The following is a 22,366-nucleotide window of genomic DNA, read 5'->3' on the forward strand; positions in this document are numbered from 1 at the left end:
ACAATTTTCCTCCTCTTACAACTTTTGTTTTTCTGCAAAATTGTTACTCAGAAACTAAAATCGTATACACCATAATTTAATCAAATCGGATTTCATCTCTTTCTGTTAAAAATGCTATGAATGTAACTTTAAGCTTGGAATTGAGGACTACTGTATTTATTTTCTTTTTTGTTTGTTTTTTTCAACTTAACAGGTTCAATGGATGTAGAAGAGAGGAATCGCCAAATGAAAATGAGCAAGTACAAACAGGTAGCGGGATCAGATTCCAGGCTGGAACAAGATTATCATTCAAAGGCAAGGGAGTTTTGTTTTGAAAAGCAACAAAATATGTTAAAGTGAAATATCCAATATTGCTTTTAGAAAACAATTGATGAGTGGCAGGTTGTTTCTTCAGTAGAAGTTTCTTGCGTATCTGTAATAAAATTATTGGAAAAGTGCAGCAAAACCCTTAATAGAGACTGGTGTTGATTACTAAAATTTAGGAAGGATAAGTTAATTAAAAGTGGCAGTGTAATTATCCATTGGAATGAATAGCAGTGCCATGATTTAAAAGCTCAAAGAGAAGGTAAAAAGAGGTTCACTGAGTGACACGTGCAATGAGAGTTACTGAAATCTGTCCATGGCTTTCATATAGTTGAACACTGGTCTGTCTTGGTCTACTGAAAACTGAAGGCCATAGTGTTACTTAGTTTAATAGTGGCAGTTTAGCTCTTGGAAAGGTGCTGTATCACACAGGCTTCTACATCAGATGTGGCCAGATTTGCCAAAAATGTGAATTGTTATGTAGTAGTATAGCCTCAAATATATTATCCAAAATTTCCTGCTATCTGGAACAGGGTCATGTCATATACAGTGTGTTAATTAAAATAATCAAGATATTTCCAATTTAAAGTCCTATTATACAAAAATAATTTAGTGTCCTCTAAAAGACTTCATTAATTGAGGTCAGATTGTAAGTGAGAAACACGAGACTTCTGACCTATAAAAGCTGTTTGAGGAAGAGAAGTCTGTTTAAGACTTTTATTTCCAGGATGTAGTTCCTTTGCTTACAAGATTAGCAGTTATTGTAAGCTGAGCTATTTAATGTTTGAAGGCCAAAAAAAGTTAAATTTATTAAGTAGTATTAGTTTTGCACATGGTGTAGACTAATATACTTGATGTAATTCCTTTTGAAAAAGTGTGTTTAATTTTTGGGAAAATAAAGGGAGAACTTTTTCAAAGCCCTTGACAAAATGGGGAAAGCTATTAATGGAAATAGACAGAACAAACAAAAAACCTGTGAAAATGGCTTAAAATATTTTAACTTTATAGATGTGCTACATGGTTATTTGCATATTTTCCCTGTATACTTTTTATTACAGAACACATAAGAATTTTTATTAACGTGTAGGAGGGACTTGGAATGACATGTCTAGATGCTTGCTATGTGATGACGTTTATGGCAAAATTATTTTCATGTGTCTATATTGTCTGCTTTGAAAGGTGTTAGCTTTTACAGGTGAGCATAATACTGTGAGCAGGCCTTCTTGTGTTATGATTGTATGTACCATAAAAAATGAATTTATGTATTGTATGTATAACCAGATTTATTCTGCTAATTTTCCTGCGCCCTCAGTGCTGGCCTGAAATTTGAGTCAGAAGCAGGACTGGTATAGAGTGTAGAGAATAAATGTGCTCTCATGTGAGGGAGCTGAATAGAATATAATTACCTAATGAAGCATTTCCTACCCTTGTTTTCCCATTTCACTCACACCATATTATTGGTCCTCACAATACATCTTTATCTTTTAAATTAAAATTTTAATATTCGGTATTATTGGAATGTATTAAAGAGGAAAAAAAATAATGGAATTCTTTTATGAAAATGGTCGTTTATTTATTGCAAATATCAAACAAATTGTCTCCAGAAATAAACAGTTAATTTACTCTTCTGCCAAAGTGTAGTTTCAGTATTTGAAAATGAGTTATTTATTCTATCTCTGAACTCATGGAACTAGACACTGAATATTCACTTTAATTGTAGAACGGTTTGGATTAGAAGGAACCCTAAAGATCATCTAATTCCAATGTTAATTGAAAAAGCATTCTTAAAAATTCTAGTTTTTAAGCCAAATTAGAACTATATCTCTCACTTGCCATATGAGAGATCTGTCTTCATTTTTTTGCTAACACTGCTTCAATTTCTTTAATTAAGTGCTTATATCATCTAGAGACAGAAAACGAGTAAGTACAATTTATCTATCTGGTTTCTACAACAATTCTTCTGGAATCATCAGGTGAAACACATATGTAAAAAGCTGAGTGAAATTTCATGTTCAATATACTATACAGTGACTTAGATTTTTTTTAAGACCGTCAACTGGCACAGCAGGCAGTCAGGTGAGTCATGCCTGAGAAAAATGTCATTATTTAAGCATTAAATGACATTCAGGACAGCTAGCAAATAGAATTTTATTTTATATTTCTGTTTTAAGTCTTTCTTTAAATGGAAATAAACAGTAACTGAGTGTTCCTCATAATTACTTTAAGAAAAAGCACCCTTCTTTGCTGAGAAAGCAAAAGATTTAACAGCAGAAGTGGGACAATATTAAAATAGTTATCCTCTAATGTACCTCTCTGGTTTTGTTCTACCTCTGGAATTCAGTACTGATAGCTTTTTTACACTGATGTGATACATAATCATGCATTAAGAAGCCTGTGGTAAAAATTTATTTTGACATAAAATAAGAAACTGCCCTTCCTTTTTATGGCTACGTATGACTGATATAATTGCAGATTGCATTTTTACTATTCATATACATGCCTCATCATTTTTTGAAAACTGAGTATTTTGTCTTCCATAGTATTTCTAATGCATGAGTTTGGCAGGTCATACATACATTGTGTAAGAGTTCTCTCCTTACATGTAGAAGTTGCATTACTATGGTTTCAGCACAGACATAAGGAAAGCAAACAGCATATCTGATTTTCATAGAAATATATTTACAACTGAGGAGACATGAAAGGAAAAATAGTGGGGGCGTAAAGGATTAAGCATAAGTATTCTTGGTATTAGAAAACCAGCTATTTCTGAATATTGAATACTGGTAGAATTGTACAGGAATAGATGCTGAAGTCTGAATGTCAATGCTGGTAGCATTGAAAGCTGACATGCAGGAAAACCTGAGTTCTGGTTACACAAAAAGAAAGCACAGGAGTACAAGAGCATTCCACTAGAGAAAAATAGCCATTGGCCATACTTTGACTCTGCAACACTAGCCTGATGTATATAATGTTCCTCAAGAATATTTCTAGGGCTAGTTTATTCTTTTGGTTGAAAACTAAGGTTTCCAGTTCTTAATGTTCAAACAAGATGATGCGCTGTGAAGAGAGAAGGCCAAGATCAGAGACCAGAGCCCAGAGAAGCTGAGTGAGTAGTGTGCTAGATTCTCTCTGGTCTCATTTGGTTGAGATGGTTTTTGATGATGATTCCCAAAGTTCTCTCTTAAATCTTCCCTGCCTTTCTTCTTGTATGGTGCTGCTGCCATTAGCTCTCCTGTCAAGCAGATCAATAGGTGGTGCTGTGGTTGGTAAATCCTTCCCCTGGCTGACAGAGGAAGGGAAAAGGGTAGAAGGAGTCCTACTGCTCCTTTCTCCTTGCTGCCACAGCTGGCCAGGGGGTTGACTGGGGAGAGTGGGCAAAAAGAGAGTGGGCAAAAAGAGAGAAAATACTTCCTAGACACGTTTGCAATCAATGTGAACTCAGTGTAGGTCAAGAGAGAACTCCATCAACTGAGGTCCTATTAGCCACTCCAAAAGGGTCTGAGTGATTAAAACTATTGCATGCTAGACTAAAGGAGGCTCTTTATATCGGAGTCAGAATAGTGAAAAATGGTTGTTTTATTTAGAACCACTTGTAAAACAGAGGCTGGTAACTAGATGACACATATAATCTCAAAGTATCATGAGGTTCATTTTACTTGTTTTATTAGGAGGAAATAATATGCCTACAATATACCTACATATAATAATAATATGCCTCCAAAAAGGCATAGAGAAATCCTTTCATATAATATTAGTGATATATTAATTAGGGTTATAATATATTAGAGCAACAAAGTTGGGATAAAAGTGGTAAAAAACAAAATAAAATTGGAAATGTTAGCAGAACTGCTGAAGAGATTACTTAGCCAAATGTAGAAAAGAGTACACCAAATAGAACAGTAATACAGAACACTGAAGAGAAATTTCCAACTGCAGCTTTAATGATTCATATTGATGATAAGACTGAATTTTTCTACATCATCAGCTGTATGTAATGCCACGGTTCCTGCTAGTCAACAACCAAAATTCAAGATTTAGATTTGCCAGATACTGTACATCATAAATGTATGACCATAATTCTCTCTGTGTCTAGTGTAGCAAACTAGTAGAACTGGACAGAGTAGCACGCTCCTTTGTGGCCTTCTAAACCCTTGGCAAGACCAAGATAAATTAACCAGTGGAAAAGAAGACTTAAGCATGTGTTCATTTGACTAGTATAGATGCAGATGGATTGCCCTTGAAGCATGTAAATGCTGAAAAGTTGCAGTTCTTCAGGCTGAGCCATTTTGATTCAGCAATGAATTGAGTACCTCCTCATGGGCTACCTGGGTGCAAGAATGTGCAAAAGATATGAGCTGCAGCCTGGGAGGTGTAAGAGGTCGAGTTTGAAGCAGGTCTCTTTAGCTGTCAGTCTAGTCACAATGTGTGCAGCTGTCCAAGAGCCGCCTTTTTTGCTCCGAAACCTTCAGTAAGTAGTTTTGGCAGTGGTACAGCTACTCGTGGTATCCTTTGACCTGTGTTGATAGAAGCATTTGATATAATGGTGTTTTGGGGTTGTATTGTAAACGATTATGAATATGTCTGTTTGGTACTAGAGTTGTTTCTTACAACTTCTCTTGTTAAGGATGTAAATTTGACATATTCAAAATATTGAATAAAAACGGAGGCAAGGTTGGATATCCATCTTCCATGAAAACAGTGTAGAAATGGAAAGCTGTTTCATATAGATTCCTTTTTAATGTACCAGTTTAATTTTTAAAATATTAGATATCTGGATAAAACTTGAAAAGATGAAAAATAATTAGAATGGAGCTATGCTGAAAAATAATTAAGAAAGAAATAATTAATATTAATAATACCACACAATTATTCTATGCAATTACTTTCGGTAAGATAACCGTAAAGCTACAAGCCTAGACAGTAGAATTTGATAGACTTATGATGGAAATAGCTGTGCACAGTTTTACTGGGTCCCTTTGTCTTTCCCTTCCTCACCTCCACACCAAGAAGCTTTTTGCCTCAGGATGTAAACCAAAACCAAACACCAGTTATGCTAAGAAAGGATTTCCCATGTGAGAAGCCTGTTTAGTTATTGTCTGTCCCATGGCTCTTCCAATGGACTAGTTGGTAATTGTATTTTTGGACGGAAACCTAGACAGCTAAACCAGCCATCTGGTCTGAAAGCACAGGTCCTGTTGACCAGCCGTGCTCGTTTGTGATCTGTGAGGACTTCTACTGCTAAATAGGAGAGAGAATCTCTATGGCTTAAAGTGCTGATAGGATTTATACTTTCAGTCAAGAATTTTATTATGTCTTTAATATAAAAAGTTAACGGAATGAACCGCTGATGTTGCAGTCCTAGTTCCTGTAAATACAGGATTTAAAGTTTAATTATGCGACTTAAAAATGCAGCTAGGTGAAATAAATTCAGAATCCTAGATTTGAACTGCTTGCACATGGTAATGTGAAAAACATCTCTTATTTCACTTGTATTTTTATTGCAATCCTATATTTTGCTGATAGGTTAAAAGTAATTTAGCAACTTTGAGTATAGATGTGGATGTAATTTTGAGTATTTTCTTCTTTAGTTAATGATATCCAGACTCTGAGAAATGATTTCTGTTTCATAGTGTTTCATAGCTGTCGTGTTTCTTCTTAATTTGATTCAAGCTCTTGTTTAATTTGTTTTCATTTTGATGCTTTTCTAATTTATCTTTGAATCTTGAATATCTGTGTTTCCAGCAGAGGTTTAGGGTAGTCTGCAATGTTATGCGATGGTTAACACAAATATTGCATTCAGATACCATGATGAAGGCTGACAAAAATTGACTGATACTGACTTGCTTGATCTGTCTGCAGGCGCTTTGTATTGTCAGCCATTTTCTTAGTTTTTGTGTAAGCTTATGTTGCTAATAGTATATGTAGAAAACATTATAAAATGAACTTAATATATCCTGTAATGTTGGGATGAATCTCAAAGAGAAAAAATGAATCCTGAAAGTAAAAAAATAATAAAATCATCAGTCTAATTTGGTTCTGCATATTCATTAGTTGTTAGAATTGATTGTAAAAACAAAGGGGGTTCGATAACAGAAAATTACTTTTTCTGATTTAAAAATCAAACCCAAAATGCTCAATGTAGCACAAATTCTTGGATTTTACTCTTACAGCAATAAGTTAAATGCTCTTTTGCAAAAAGCAAATATTTCCCAGGGCAGGGGGGGGAAGTGTTTATCTAACGTAAATATATTTCAAGATGTGTATGAAAAAAAATCTATTAAAGCCATATTCAATAGTGTAATTGTAGCCATTCCACTAATAATCACATTTAAAAATCATCTGGGTACTGTCCTGACCAATTTCTAACCAGACTAATCACTACAATTTATCTTAAATCCTTTTTTCCTTTTTATAACAGAGGACATTTTCTTCTCAGAACTGCTTTGTCTAGATCTGTGAATTGTTAAACTGTTAGTCTATTTTTGTTTCAGATTGGCTGTCTTTTCATAGTAAACTTAAATTATTTCTGTTTACAGTTTTTTTCCTCAATTTAAGCCATAAAGTTCCAGGATGCTATTGAACTGAGTTACAGTTAATGTATAAAATTATGTATCTGTGTCTTGAGTTCATTCTGTAGGGTGTACTAAAACTAATGCTGATAATAGATGAGAAGATTTAGACAAAACAACAACAAAATAATTGGGAAATATGTACTAAATATGTACTAAATATGTACTAAATATCTGGGTGCCTTAGTGACATTCAAAAATGCAGAATATAGGAAGTTAATTGAGTTGCTGTAATGGTCAGGGAGCCCCAAGAAGTGAGGGTGATAATCTAGAATAATATATATCACACCAGACAGGCGTTTGTCCTGCTTAATTCTGTGCCAGGCAGAATAGGCATGAAAAGGCTGTGATTCACATTTAGAAGATGACAAGAGTAGAGCCCTCGCTCCAGCTCAGCCAGAAACATGTTTGCTGGATCAGTTTGCTAGGCTATTGACCTTGAAAAACCAAGGAGAACGTTGCATGCAGTAGGAACTGATAAACCTGGAGTTCTAGTGCAGTGCTGGCATAGAGCCTGCTTAAATGCGTAGAATTCAAACCGAGGAATCCTGCGGGAGGTGCTCCTGGGATGGCCACCTGCGAGCAGCTCCGGGTGGTTCGGTTGGGCATGCCTTAGGTCAAGGATTCAACCAGAGTTTGCTCTTATAATTTGTAATTCTTCACTAAAAGTGTTTTGACTGTAATAATGAGGCATGTGAAGTGGTTTTATTAGTGTGGATATTTTATTTTGTCCAGTCTCTGTGAGTGCTTCTTTGTATTAAATGGGTTGGTTTTATTTAATAGCAGCCCCAGAGAAGTCAGTGGTAATTTTACCTGTTTATCAACCTTTGTCCAAACAACAGATTTTGGGTTTGATGATTTTTTACCATCTATCATGCAAGAAAAAAGCTTTGAGTCTCTCAGATTTTGCCCAAGGCATTGCATTTTTTCATTCTTTTTCTCAAGTGTCTTAAATTCATAATTTCTCACAGTTAGTTTTACTAACTATAACTGTGATTTCAAACATCCCTAGTGCAAGTAGTATAGGTAAAGAACTTGGGTGGATATTTAACACAGCACTGTTTTTCCGTCAAGGCTCAATAATTGATCTAATCAAAGTTAAATCAGCACCTTGGAGGCTCAGTGTAGGGATATATTTTGTTTGTAAAGCTTTAATGCCTTCAGCAACATTTTTAGTGAAAAGGTTACTAAAACACGAAATTATCTCTGCAACCATTCTAACCTATGTTATTTCTGACTTTTATTTGGAAGTAAAGTCTTGCTTGCAGGAGTTAATATTGGTTTAGTGTTAGGCAATAGAATAATTTCTTTAGTAATAAATAAGAAAGAATATTATCCTGCTCCTACGGATTGAAGTCATTAGTTTACCAGTGATTTCACTGACAGTCTGGAATCAGTGAATAATAACAAGGAATAAAAAGGAAAAAAAAAAAAAAAAAAGGCAGTTCTGAAAATTCAACCCCTAATTCTGAACAGGGTAATGATGTACCCAAAATGTGTTCATTTTTGCAATACAAACTGTAAAATAGTTAAATTGTTGCAGTAAACTTATTTTACTAGTAGTACTCATGAAATTTAAAATAAAATTACATAAACTTATATTAAAGTCTGCATAAACAGAACCTGCTCTTTTCCCCCAGAAGAACATCTTGTCCTAAATCTTTGCCTTGAATATATACATTTTCATCTAATAACCTTAAGTATCGTAACTGAAAAGAAGTTTGGAATTTGTTTTTCTTCCAGAGTCAGTTTATGTTGAGAAAAACAATCATCTGTCATACAGCCAAACACAATTTTGTCATGTAGTTCAACTTCTGTTATAACAGAAAAAATTATCTGGTGTATCTTTTGCCTTCAAACTATGTCACATCTTTAAAAGAATTTATATTAGTTTCCTTACATACAGTATCTGAGATCCATTAAATTTTGCAAAACCAGAATGCATCACCCTGTTTCTTTTCTCTCCAGAGTGACAGATAACGTCAGATGAAAAACAAGTCTGGTGATTTGCGTACTTCTGCAGTTTAATCTGAAGCAAGTAGCTAATTATTAGTATTTGCATGTTACTTACTTTGAATATGATTTTCTAAAAACAAAATTGAAAACACTGACAGTTTTCTGGATCTAAGAGAAGATAACGTCAATTCATTGCTGATAAACAGGCTGACTTTTAGTTTCAAGAATTGTAAAGTAGCTTGGGTGGTTTTTAGGAGGCAGCGTTAGAAATGTTATCTTTCCTACTTCTAAACTGGTTTCCAGACACAAAAATTTAGAAATACCATGCCAATGCTATACCAAGGAAACATCTGTAAAATGAAAACTTTCAAGGTTCTTTAAATTCATAGACATTAAACATCAGAAATGTTTGCAGAAGTTCTTGACCCTAAGAATAGTTCCAATACAGGTAACTGTCTCATGAAATTACCTAAATTCGTTGTACAGTTTCATTTCAATTATTTTTTCTTTGTTTTTCCTTTGTTTTCCTGAAATGTTATATATGAATATCTTGCTGTTAGTGTTTTATGTGGTGAAGTTGAAGTTGTAATTAATGGTAATTGGCATTAAGTATTTTCTGTAAAAGTGAATTCAAATTGGCCTTACAAGGAAAGAGCAAAAGGATTATAAAATTCGTGAAGTGATATGAAAGACGTGATACATTATTTATTTATTTTTATTAATTTATTCATTTATTTTATTTCTCTCTCTTTGAGAAATGAAGGATAATGACAAAGAGAAAAGGAGAGTTCATTTTTTCCATTCCCCAGGAGCAGACTGCATGCTTAGGAGCTCCCTGCAGCTTTTTATTCCCTAGTATCCCAAAATGACAGGAGTAAAGGTGCTGAGGAAATACATTTTAGGGAAAATTAACGTTTTCTAAGCAGTTTAACTTGCCTATGGAGGGATAAGGAGATGGTGCTATCTACATCTTGCAGATTTGTTTCCCTTTTAGGTAAACACGAATCAGCAGAAGATCCTGTACACAAATTATTATCTAAGCTTATGCATTTATTATTGGACTTGAATTTTTCAAAATGTATTCTGAGAATCAATGAAAACAAAAGATAAAGAAAAGGTTATGGGACCTTCCCTCAAATCATGCTTGATTTTGGAGGCTACCTTCTTTGATTTCTGTGGATTTAACGACTTATAAAGACAAGTTGTACAAAGATGTATTTATATCCCGTTCGTGAGCAATTTTGTAACTCATGGTCCTCAGGCACTTCTGCTTACAGGAATAAGCACTCACCAGATGGCCCATGTGTCAATCCAGATGTTTCCTTCGGCATGAATTCCTTTAGTGGTGCTGTGTCCCAGGACAAATTTTCTGAAAGTCATATTTAAATGTTACATAGAGAAAGTACTATTAAGAGGGCAACTTCATACTCTTTTTCTCAAACCATCAGATTTGTTGAAATATGTAGCAGGCTTTTGGGGTAAAAAGAAACAAAGATGGTTGCCCTTCTGTATTTTTATTTGTTTTTACGAGAGACACAAGGACAAAAAAAACCCACCACCAGAAAATGGAAATGTAGTTTATAATCCAGGTTAAGTGACAACTCTTTAAAATGCATGTTGTTTGACTTCATAGCTTGATGTTGCACAGTAACATCTTGGAGAAGCCCAAGTTAGGTAGAACAACCGGAGACCTGAGCATTTCTTAAACAAAGCAGAAGTCCTGCCCTGTTACCATCCTTAAAAATTAAACCGCTGTCTGGATGGCAGGACTGTATGAAGTGGAAGAGATTTTGAGTGCAGTGATAATAAAAACAACAGATGAACCACTTGAGGAACAGAAGCAAATACAGGAAGCACACTTTGATTCTGTTTATCCCATGTAAGTAGGATTCACTGGAGTTAGAAGACCAGAAAGGACCAGAAACATAAGTTGGAGTCATCACTAAAAGTAAGCCCACTGAACAAGTGAGTTATCTGTAGCCAGGCTTGCCAGTTTGTCCTAACAAATGTGCTGGAGTTCAGCAGGAGATAAAAAGTGTAGGGTATATTGTTAGATGGAATTGGACAGTAGATTGTGAAGCCATGGATGAGCCTAGGGATGATCTGAAGATCTGGAATCATCGGATCTTGTAACAAGGTGAAGTCCATCCTCAGGACACATGAGCTTTTCTATTGACTCCCATTTATATGGGAATATAAATATAAATACAGCTGTTTCATCCTAACCGTATGCTATACCTGGATCTCTCTGCTGTTTCATTTAACAGCTAGGACCGTGAAAAAGATCATCTTCCTTTAATATTCAGACTATGAAAACTCTTCTTAATCAGTTACCTTTCTTGATAGATAATAGAAATCAGTTGTCTTATTTTTTAAAGTAGATATCTAGTTATAGAGTACATCAGGCATGCTACCCAGGGATGCAGACCAGTGGTGGTAAACTCTTGTTATTATGACTTGTTATATCATTGAGTCCTGTTCCAATAATTTGATGATTTGGAGTTGAAGCGCTCTCCGAATTGTAATGTTAAGGTAGCTTTTGATGAGTTATGAGATACCTGCTTGGCCACTATAAACCTTAGATTTTCACTGCAGTCTTGGATTGTCTTTTGAGTTTTTACAGTTGATACATTGAATTGTTGCTGTGTTGTTTTACTTACCTTTTATTTTACCTTAAACAACTTTTTTTTTTTTTTTTTAAATGTTGTATTTTTCATTGGTGGGGCGGGATTTTGAACAGTGTCTTTGCAATAATGTGGTAACTTCATATATCCCAGCAGAAAGTTTACAATGCCTTCTCCTTTCAAAATTAATAAAATTTGGTCCTGACTTAAAGTAAGATTAAGTAAGAACAGTTAATTCCCTAGACTGGACAAAGCTATCTTTGTGAATGAACTCTGCATCAATAACATCTTGATTTTGGAGCAGATACCAGTGCAGCTGAAACTAGAGGTTGTCTTGATCTTCCTAACATCAGATTGTATGAAACAGAACAGAAGAACAAGAGACTGCTTAATTTTTTTGAAACTGACTGCAGTTTGTAGGCAGAAAAACTTGCAGGCAAATTAATTCTTAAGCTCCTTTAGGGACCCAAATGCTTTTTAAGAGCTGTCTCACTGCTTTTTACTGTACTGAATATTTGCAGGTCCTGTAAGTTCCCCTCAGTGTAATCCCAGAACATTTGCTATTGTTCTGCTATATTCATTTTATATTGTACACTTATGGAATTCTTTAAAAAATACACCATAAATCAGAATACGTGAAGCCGACAACTTTTCTTGTCTTTTGTTTTGGTTTGCCTCCAGATTACTCCTCTCTTGATTTTCATTTCTCCTTAGACAGTAGTAGGCTAGTGGCTTCTGTGTTACTGCTGCCCTTGCAGTTTCTTCTTCAGCTCCAGGGTCATCTTGACCCCTACAATGACAGAGAAATTTGGGTTGGAGGGGACATGAGGAGCTGTCTTATCCAACCTCTGGCTCAAGACAGAGTCAAAGGAGATCAGTCCAGGTTGCTCAGGTCTTTTTCCAGACAGGTCTTGTAAACGTTCAAGGATGAAGACTGCACTACCTTTCTGTTCAACCTGATCCACTGCTTCACTGCCACAATAGTAAAACTGTCTCTCCTTGTATCTGTGACTAGCTTGGCTCTGTCTCTCTGACATCGTCCCTGTATGGTCTGGCAGGCTGGTGCTAGGTTTGCCCAAATCTGCCCTCCTGCAGGCAGAACAAACCCAGGTCCCCCTCACCCTCACCACCCCAGGCTCTCCTCCCTGGGCAAGTGCTCCACCCCCAGCCATCTCATGGCCCTCTGCTAAACTCACTCCAGTTTACAATTATGGAATCCTCTAGGTTGGAGGAAATCCAAAATCATCAAGTCCAACCATCAACCTGACCTACCATGTCCATGCCCCTTAGTCCCGTGTCCACATGGCTCTTAAATACCTCCACGGATGGAGACTCCCCCACTTCCCTGAGCAGCCTGTTCGAATGCTTGATCACCTCTTCCATAAGGAAATTCTTCCTAATGTGCAATCTAAACCTTCCCTTGCAAAACTTGAGACTGTTATTGATGTCTTTCTTGTAAGCGGCCTCCCAATAATGAATGCAATATTTGAGACATGGTCTAATGTGTGCTGAGTATATGGCGATCCCCTTGATCTGCTGCTAATGCATCAGTTACGCTGCAGTTAATACAGCCCAGGCTACCTTTCTTTGCTGCTATGGCCCGCCGCTGGCTTGCTTGACGTTTTTCATTGCTCAGTTTTCATTTACTGATTTGGCAGTAGGATGTGGTTTGCAACATGGCTTAGCCCCGTGGTGAAGTCAAGCTCTCGAGATTTTTAGGTTTCTAGGTTTTAGGACCTCCTTATTAAGAGCGTATGCATGAGCATCAGTTAGTGAAATAAGTGAATAGGTGGCACCAAACCACTGAGGGAGAGACATGGAAATTTTGAGGTACTATTTTTCCGTTATTAGATAGAAGTACAGACATACTTTTTTTTTTCTTTTTATCAGTGCATTTCAGTTAGTGGCCTAACTTCGTTGAAAGGAGATTAGGATGGTTTAGGAGGCGGGATTTGTAAATCAGGTTACAGCCAAATCTTTCTATTAAAGGTAGAACTGGACTGAAATGTTCTGAATAACGGGGAAAATACGTCAGATGAGGAATGAGGCACCGGGAACTATAGCTCAGTGCCTCCCCAGGGAGCCCCAGTACGTCCACCTCGGCCTGCTGGTTGAGGCACCGTACTGCTCACGAGTAGCGACACCGCGTGTAGCTCTCTCTTTTATGCCACCGCAAGCTGAGAATGCCAAGAGAGGCACAGCAGGGCCAGGGCCAGGGGACCACAGGGTGGCCAGTGCAAAGCTAGAAACGGCTGAAGGGGAGGCAGGGTTGGAGCAGGGCCAAAGAGGTAGGGCTGGGGAAGCAGCATTCAAGAATTAGCAGTGAAAAGGAGGCAGGAAGGACAGGACTCAGGACTGAAAGGCAGAAGTTGGGATGGGCAGCCAGGAATGGGTCAGAGCTAGAACTGGTTGCAGCTCCACATGGAAAAGTCCGGGGCAACCGCTGCACTTACCGTACGCCGAATGCTGGGGCAGTGCAGGAACTGAGCTCCCCGGTCAGCCTTCGAGCCTCCTGAGGGACTGAGGGCTGCCGTGTGCAGCTGCTGGCTCCAGCGGGGCTGGCGGAGGCTAACAGGGCGAGCTGTGCTGTGCTCTGCCTTGATGGAGCCTGGCGGACTGACAGATGCAAGCGCTGGTTACTGAGGTAGCTAAGGATGAATCCATTGCGTGCGAGGGCAGCTTCAGCACAGCCTGCATCTCGGGTTTGTGCATATGCAAGATACAGATAAACTTACATTCTCGCTGCATGGTAATTTGTAGATTTTGTAAAAATGATTTTAGAGCCTCTTATATAAATGTAATGTTACATTTATAAGTGTTCGGTTTTATTTCTAATGGAATACTTCATTAAGCAGCCATCAGCAAAGGACATTAAAACAATGTAACAACATTCCTTCAAATGAAGCATGGTAACTAACATTTGCAATGCCCTTCAGAGCTACAAACTTGAACCAGAAGCTCCAGTTAGAATTACAGAACATTTCATACAATTGCTGTGCTCTGGCTGCTCCAAAGCTTTTGTCAGCAAGGCAAGGGACTATTGAAACGGTCCAGAGTGGTTCTTTAGTCTGTTGTGGTAGCACAATGGACAATTGTCTGAGACAGCTTCCCAACATTTTGATCAGTAGAAACATTGACCAGATTTATACGTCTCTGTGTAAATGCTAGCAAATAAAAACTGATGAGTAGATTATAAAAAATAAAATAAAATAAAATAAAATAGAAAAACAGTTGGAAATCACTGACAATTTCAATTGCCTGGAAACTGCATAACTGTATAGTCTGTAATGGAAGACTGGTAACAATAGATTAAAGTAACATGAAACAATTACAAACTCCCTTTGAATTAGAAGTTCCAAAACGGTTTCTTTCAAGAAATGAGTAGGAGAGCAGTTGTAGCTCCATGTGGCCTGTGAGTCACACCGGGGCAGTTCACAGAGAGGTCGGAAGGCTTGCAGAGGTGGCTGTGCTGGGAAACAGAGCACGTATTTGTTTTTCAGCTGCAATAATCTTGAATTCATCACTGCAGGAAAATAGTCCATTGCAGTTACAAAGTATTGGCACGAGCACCAAACTTTCACTTTGTTATTTGTTCCAACAAATGATTTTATTACTGCAGAGGAAAAGGTTTTAAGGAACTTTAAAACTTGTTTGGTAGAATTTGTTACCATGAAATTTATCGTTTTCTTCAATGCAGCAAAATAAGACAAAATCATCTTACTTTTAAAAACACCAGTGACTTTACATCAGGCCCTCTGCTTGCAGAAAGCCTGAGACATCTAGAGGAGGCCGGGAACTTTTACTGTGTTATGCGTCAAAGTCTGGAATCCTGGCTATATTATATGAGCCTCGATTGGGTTGAAAATGAAAATTTCACCCTATTGAAATAAAAGAGACATATATTTCCAGCATGGCAAAAGTCAGGAGATAGTTTTCCTGCAGCAGTGGCTATTAAAAAAAATAAAAATAAAGAAATGGTATTTAATTAGCCTTCACTGTAGCCAGGTATGCTTCACCATAGACCAGACCATTTGGCCCGAATCAGGGGAGCAGATGAGGCTCCCTTGCTGTCCCCATACCATATTTTCTTCTGAGGGAAACTGAGGCACAGAGGGGAGTTGCTGGATCTGGTGACCCAAACCCGGGTGCTGCTGCAGCCAGCAGCCAGCCGTGGGGATGGCGGTGACCCTGCAGGGTGCCGCAGCACAGGGCGTAGGGACGGCAGGGGAGCTGGACGCGAAATGGTGGCACTGTTTCGGATGCAGTGGGTGGATGGCACTTGGTTAATGATGAATGGCCTTTCCAGTCTAACACTTGATCTTGTACAGTTGGTGACAGTTAGAAAAAAATAAAAATAAAAAAAAAAATTGAGACTCAGAGGAATGAAAACAAGGAACTATATGAAATGCATGAAGATGTAAAGCCTTTGGGCAACTTTGGCCACACAAAAACTGAAGAAAGAATTGTGCAAAGTTGTGCAAAAAGAGTTGCATTTTACAGTCAGTATACACAACATGAGACTTGATACTTTATAAAAAACAATATTCACACAACATAAATGCCGTTTTGCTTTTGAGGCAGAGAGCAGAGTAGCACTTTGGAAACTGCCTTATATTAAATTGCAATTTCAGAAGCAAATATAAAACTAAAATACCAACATGGCTTCTGTCAGACAAGCAATGTGTTTCCTTTTGTCTTCTGTGCTGCACTTTCTGAAACACTAATGTGCAATGCATTTATATTATAATCTGCTTCCTGGACAAAATTAAGTTAGATATAAGGTCAAAAGTAGACTGTAGGGGATAGGCACCAGCAGGATAAAGAGCAATTTGGAGCCAAGTTTATGGATGAGTTGCAGATATCTGGTATTTTACTGAGGTATCCAACAAGACAGACAATTCAGTTTCATGATGTAGATGTCACTTTGGTAGGCAGTTACCAGATGCGCGACTGTAACTAAGACATTGTGTAAATATTTAGTAGGGCTTTTAAATATAAATATTTAAAATATTAATGCATGAATATTTAAGGAAAAGAAGTATGTTCCAAAATTTCAAATCTAAAGCATCCTGAAATGGTAAGGGTCTAATAATATTTCTGTGCCCTCTGACCCGATCTAAAATATTTGGTGGGAAGTACCCTTACATACAGCAGGGAAAAGAGAAGCAAGGTAATGACCTGATAGTCGTGTTTCCCCTCACATTTCCAGAATTACGTACTTTTAGCTTACTTTTGTTACCGTAGCGATTCTTCAGTGTATATCACTAGGTTATTACTGCTGTGCTAGCATTTAAAAAAAATAAAAATACAATAAGGTTGTTTTATTTGTCAAGATGTCTGATTTTTTATATAAAATATGTTTCTACCAACAATGTGTTTTTAAGAATTGAGGTTCTGCAGGTGAGGAAATGAAGCAGCCAAAATCAAAACCATGGGTTTTTGAGCCTGGTTAGGGTGCTGCAGCATGACTCTTCAGATTGACTTCGTGCAGTTCGGGTACCGTTTGCGGCTCCGTGTCACTTACACGTATTTGATTTAGAAGGGCTCATTTCCACTGCCTGCCTGGCAAGCTCAGTGTGGGATCTGCAGGCCGAGCGCCGTCATTCTGTGAACCACTGCAAGTAATTATCTGTCCCCTAATTGGAATGTAATTAACGATTCCATGAATGACTTACAGCCGACACTACAGTCTATCCTGTTTCCCCAAAGAGTAGCCACATGAGGACTGTAGCGCCAGCGGCGTGTCTGGCCACCGCGAGGGCGAGCACTGCGGCCGCGTGTCAGCTCTGGTGGGAACCAGCACTGGCTCCAGCAAGTACGACTGCTCGGGAGCCAAGACAAGTGCCGAAGGCCTTAGGGCAGCTCTGTGGTGCCTTTTCCATAGAGCCTGGTGGTAGCCCAGGCTGTACTTGCCAGTCTTGGTAGTTTAAGGCTAAATCAACTCAAACCTTTCAACACAACTACACTCATACCCCTGCCTTCAGTGCAGACTTCTCCTAGGGAGAGTTATGGGAACGGGGCAGACAGGGCTCAGTAAAAACCGTCAATAAATATTACACCGTTTAGAGGTTGTGATCACAGAGATCCCCTGTGAGTTTGTGGCTGGCTAAGTGCACTCCCACACTTAAAGGCTGGGGGTTCACACTTAAAGGAGGGGGTGAATGAACACAAATACTGGAAATCAGTATAGATCAGGAAGCCAGCTGCAACATTTACATCCATCTTAGGTGAACGTGTAGCCCAGGCTATGCTTGGTCGCTGTCTTGGTGTACAGTGTAACCTGCTTGAGCATTTTCTCTTATCTTGTAATATCCACCTATAGTAAATAGGCACTCAAATGCTGTTCTGAAACACTATTCACACACTGTGCATTCTTTCAGGATACTTCCCAGTGTTGCTTATTCGTGGCAAGAGAGCAGAAACAAATGGTCTGTGCACTTCATGAAGGGCAGTTATTTTAAAACTGTAAAAGAGGGCCTGGGTCCAGTGTTGCTGCCCCTGAGAGTTCCACAAGCCTCTCTGCAGATGGGATTTAAAGAAATCAATGGGAGAAAACGATCTGTGCTGTTCTTTACATCTTCTCATGCTGTCTTCTTTTGAAGTCAGCCAAACAATTACCTGGTGGTCATTGACATTCTGTCCTGCAATGCTGTTTTCCCGAAAAGGTTATCAATAGGAACCCATCAGATTGCTGTGTACACAGATATGTCAGTATATGAAGAGGAGAATGAAAAATCTCTTTCTGTTGCTTATTCTTTATCACATAGTGCAATGCAGAGTGGCACAGATTTAGTGTTTATTTAGAGCTAAGTGGTATAACAAGAACAAAGAACCATAATATTTTGTTCAGATCTAACTTGAGTACGTCTTCACAACTCTGCTTAACGTTGTGTAGGCTTACTGCTGATGGTCAGTCACCTGCCAGTTCAGTGTTGAGAGTATACGGTCAGTGAGCTGGAGCGTTATTGTCATTCCTGAATTTCTGAGGCATTTGTTCGTTATCAGTACAAGTTATCCCTAGTCCCATCCCTGCGTTCTCACATCCATTTGGATTTCTCAGCCCAGCAGTTCAGAAGGTTGTGGGTTTTGTCTGAAGAGCTACAACCAAGTGTCTTTTAGTTTGATAATCTCAACTATCTGTTTACTTTAATTTTTAAAAAAAAAGTGTTATCATTTGTCAACCAGAAGTTTTTGTAACTAGGCTAGGCCCCAAAAGAGATGCACTTTTTGTAGACAGCATGAAGAGTGTTCTGTCTCCTGGTCAACCTTTCATGAGCTGAGCAGTTGTGGGCATGTCACTAAGTCCCTCTGCTTTGCTTTTGTGCACTGGTGAAACAGCGGTGAGAGTACTCTGCAATGGGTTAGATGTCTTTGCTCAGGTTTGTGAAACCTTTGGGAGAGCTAGATGTTTTGTACAAGTTACTTTCTGGATGAAACCAAGAAGTTAATTACTTGAATTGGATATCAAAGCAGAATAAAAATAATGTGAACCAAGAAATAATTACTATTGTCTATTAGTTAAAACCTTCACTATAAAAATTCAGGCAATCTGATGACACGGGCAGTTTAGATACCGTCAGGGACCAGCTCCATAGCTGATTTGTGGTAGTGCCGCTGACAACATCTCTGTCTTTCTCCCTTTCCTCTTACAGTATCGGTCGGGACGGGATCCTCAGCGAGGCTCCGACAATGTTTCCAATAAGTCCTCAGACAGCGACGTCAGCGATGTCTCGGCTGTGTCTCGGACAAGCAGCGCTTCTCGTTTCAGCAGCACGAGTTACATGTCTGTCCAGTCAGAGCGGCCAAGGGGAAACAAGAAAATAAGGTGAGCACAGGGAGCTATGGTGCCAACCATAGCTGTGTGATTTAAGTAACTGAGTACTTTTCAGTATTTGTATTTGAAAATAATATTTTGCCTCAGTTGGAATTTGCAGGGAATTTGCAAGAAACTGGTTTAAATGTCTTCTTCGTCTAATGCTTCTTGAATTCTTTATGGTATTTGTTTTTAGCAAAGTTTTGGTGTCTTGAGTTATGCTAGAATGCACTACAACAAACATATGCTGTCAGCAGGCATTAGACATAGTTACATTTGCACTTTCTGAAAACGGTTGTGTAAAATACTTAACATGGCTGAAAAGACAGTTCAACTCAAATTTTGTGCTGGCTATGTCAAAGGCATCTTAGTTTAGTTTTTAAACTAGAGCTGCTGAACTGTTATAGAAGTCTTAGTTAATACTAATGCAGACCCTGGTCCAATTCAACTGTAGGCATACCTCTGCTGAATTAGTCTTCAGCAAGACGTGCACAGTGTATCTGTGAGCAAAACACAGCATTTCCTTTGCCTGCACCCTGTGCACAGTCAGTGGAAGGAATGAAAGATAGTTCTTGTCAGAAGGTGTAACCCACCTGCATCTGTCAGCAAAATTCAGTGTCAACTTGTATGAATTCTCAAAAATTTGTCCTCTTGAGAGATAGGATGCATTTGGTAAGTTTGTTTGAACGTCTGTTCATATGAGCAGTGTTAGGACCACATCGTTTCTGTCGTATGGTTATGTATCCCTTTTTAAATGAGATGTATTGCCATGAAACTTCTGTTCAAAGAGGGACTTAGAGACTGTCCTGAGAAAATATCACAATTTAAAGCTTCTCTAGTGTAGGCTGGAAGATTAGCCAGCATGACTTACCTTGTGACTACTTCCATCTTTTAGCTTTTATTTCATTTATTTTTCCTTTCTTGTGAGTTCACGCATGCTCATCTCTGTGACCCTAACTTTACTGCATTCTTTTCTTTTTTTCCTTTTGCATGCCTCTTTCAATTTTTGTTGACTTCAGAAGGACAAGGGATATAGAGGAAAAAAAAGAGGGGGGGTTGGAAGGGGACGAACAAGATGAAATATTTCCTGAGGAAGAGGAAAAAGAGGAGGAGGAGGAAAAAGCAAAGGAGCAAGAAATTAACGAAAAAGGGGAAGGGCAAGAGGTGGCAGAGAACTGTGATAAGGAAGAAATCAAAGGATCAGGGCAAGATGAAAAAGCTCAAGAAGACCAAGCAGAGGAGGGGAAAGAGGATGACAGGTAAAACGTATTTCTATTTTCTGTAGATCTATAGACGTAGTCTTCTTGCTGTAACTGGACGTTGCTTGCCTTCCCCCCTTTTTTTTTTCTTTCCTTTCCTTTGCTTAGTTTATTGTCTGTTTTGTGCAGCTTCTTTTGCTTTCAACCATGATGCTTTCATATTTAAACAAGTTTCACTCTCAGCTTCAGGGAATTTGTTCTGCATACCAAATGATGCAGCACACTAACTTGATTCATTATTTTGCATGTAACTACAGCATGTTATTTTTTAAATTGGTTTAGACTAGAGTTTGGGTTTGACTATAATAAACAATAGAAATTATAAGATGCCTCTTTAGATTCCCTGCTTGAATTATTGTTTCAGGGAAAAATCTTTTGTTGAGTGATATTTCATCAATATCAAAACCATCTTTACTTTTTACTTGTGTCAGTACTAAAGAAGAGAATTAGGATTTTTTTTTTTATTACCCTCTTCATGTGGGCTGATAAATGTGTGTATTGATTGACAGTTGACGTGGATAAACAAAGAGTTTTTTTGTTTTCTTCCACTTCACTTGATTAGCTGCCATGGGTTGCTGTATGGTGGAGGGGTTATGTAGCTCTTCTGTTGTATTGTGTCCGGAAACATTTCAGCACAATTGGCTCTGGTTTTATCAGATGGCGTTCTAGATTTACACATTTTACCACAATTCCGTTGAACCATGACTTCTAATGCAAGTGAGTGACATTTTGTATTGCAAAATCCATGTAACTTGCATTATGAGAAATGCGATGTTCTTTCCCTCTTCATCAGAAAAAAAAAAGAGTTTGAGATTTGCTGAGAATCTTTGAAACTCTTCAGAAACTCTCATTTCTTTTACCTGCTAGTGCTGGTACCTATAGACAACTGAAGCCTGTAGAACTGTGTTAATATATAGTAGGGTAATCATAAAGTGCTCTGCTGCCTTCCACTTTCTTTGCTACATACATATATGTGTACATACCTGTACATACCCGCACATGCAAGCACACAGAGACTTGCTTCTTTTATTTCAAACAAATAACTACTCACATAAAATGTTCTGAAATACTTTTCTAAATGGAAATAACCAAAACAACTCACCTGTGGTAGAATGGATCAAAGGTGATACAAAAAGAGAATCAAGTTATGTGGTGTTCCATCTGAGGTGGTATAGGGCAATACAGCCATACTACTTATTTTATATGTTGATTACCATCATTCCTTCACTCATGAGAGCACATTTTTGAACTCAGAAAAAAACAGCTGTTTAGAAAGAGCTGTCTTTAAGACTGCCTTGGTGTATTTGTTCCATGGACTGCTAAGCAAACCATTTGGTAGTGCGGGAAAGGATGTTTTAAAGACCTTTGTCTCTCCCAGCTCTCATTAAGTTTCCAGTTTAATGGGATCTGGAAGTCCTCCCTCTTTGAAAGCATGGCCCTATTCCTGGTTTTCAGCTTTCACTCAGGTTAGTCTTCAGCCAGAAATGCTGCCACTCACAGAAAGTAAACTCCTATTTGAGAAGAAATTTCTTCTTCCCCATGCCAGCTTGTGTTTGGTGGCTGCTCTCTGCCTTTAGGAATGCAGAAAAGTCAGGACTCCCTTCTTGGTAGAGAAACAAGGTATTAGTAAGTGGCTGCTGTGCAGTGACTTTTGTTTGTGTAAGATTTTGGCTCCCAAAATGGGAATCAGTCCCTAGTATTATTTACCCACTTAGCCCATTTTGCCTGTTTTTGATATGTAAGTTGTGAGGAAAGTTTCTATATCCGCCATCATTTCCCATAGTACACAAAGTGCTGACCTTTTTAGTAGTGTCTAAAAAGTCTTCTAGGGTAGAAAACAAG

General features: G+C 38.1%; 1 protein-coding gene across 50 annotated transcripts in view; it reads left to right on the forward strand.

The window, feature by feature from the left end:
* Positions 1-22,366, forward strand: part of RIMS2 (regulating synaptic membrane exocytosis 2) — a 462,856-nt gene that overhangs the window by 370,357 nt on the left and 70,133 nt on the right. For 32 of the 50 annotated variants that reach the window (XM_080580642.1, XM_080580653.1, XM_080580636.1 and 29 more), the window contains 2 exons: positions 194-294; positions 19,105-19,277. The exons of 15 other annotated variants lie outside the window; for them this stretch is intronic. In XM_080580642.1, coding sequence (XP_080436768.1) covers positions 194-294; positions 19,105-19,277 — 274 coding nt within the window. Of the gene's footprint in view, positions 1-193; positions 295-19,104; positions 19,278-19,318; positions 20,525-22,366 lie in introns of those variants that run through there. 3 more of the 50 variants (XM_080580660.1, XM_080580652.1, XM_080580659.1) reach the window with 3 other exon arrangements.

The sequence above is a fragment of the Anser brachyrhynchus genome (assembly GCF_964034855.1).
Source record: "Anser brachyrhynchus genome assembly, chromosome: 2".
NCBI classification, from domain to species: domain Eukaryota; kingdom Metazoa; phylum Chordata; class Aves; order Anseriformes; family Anatidae; genus Anser; species Anser brachyrhynchus.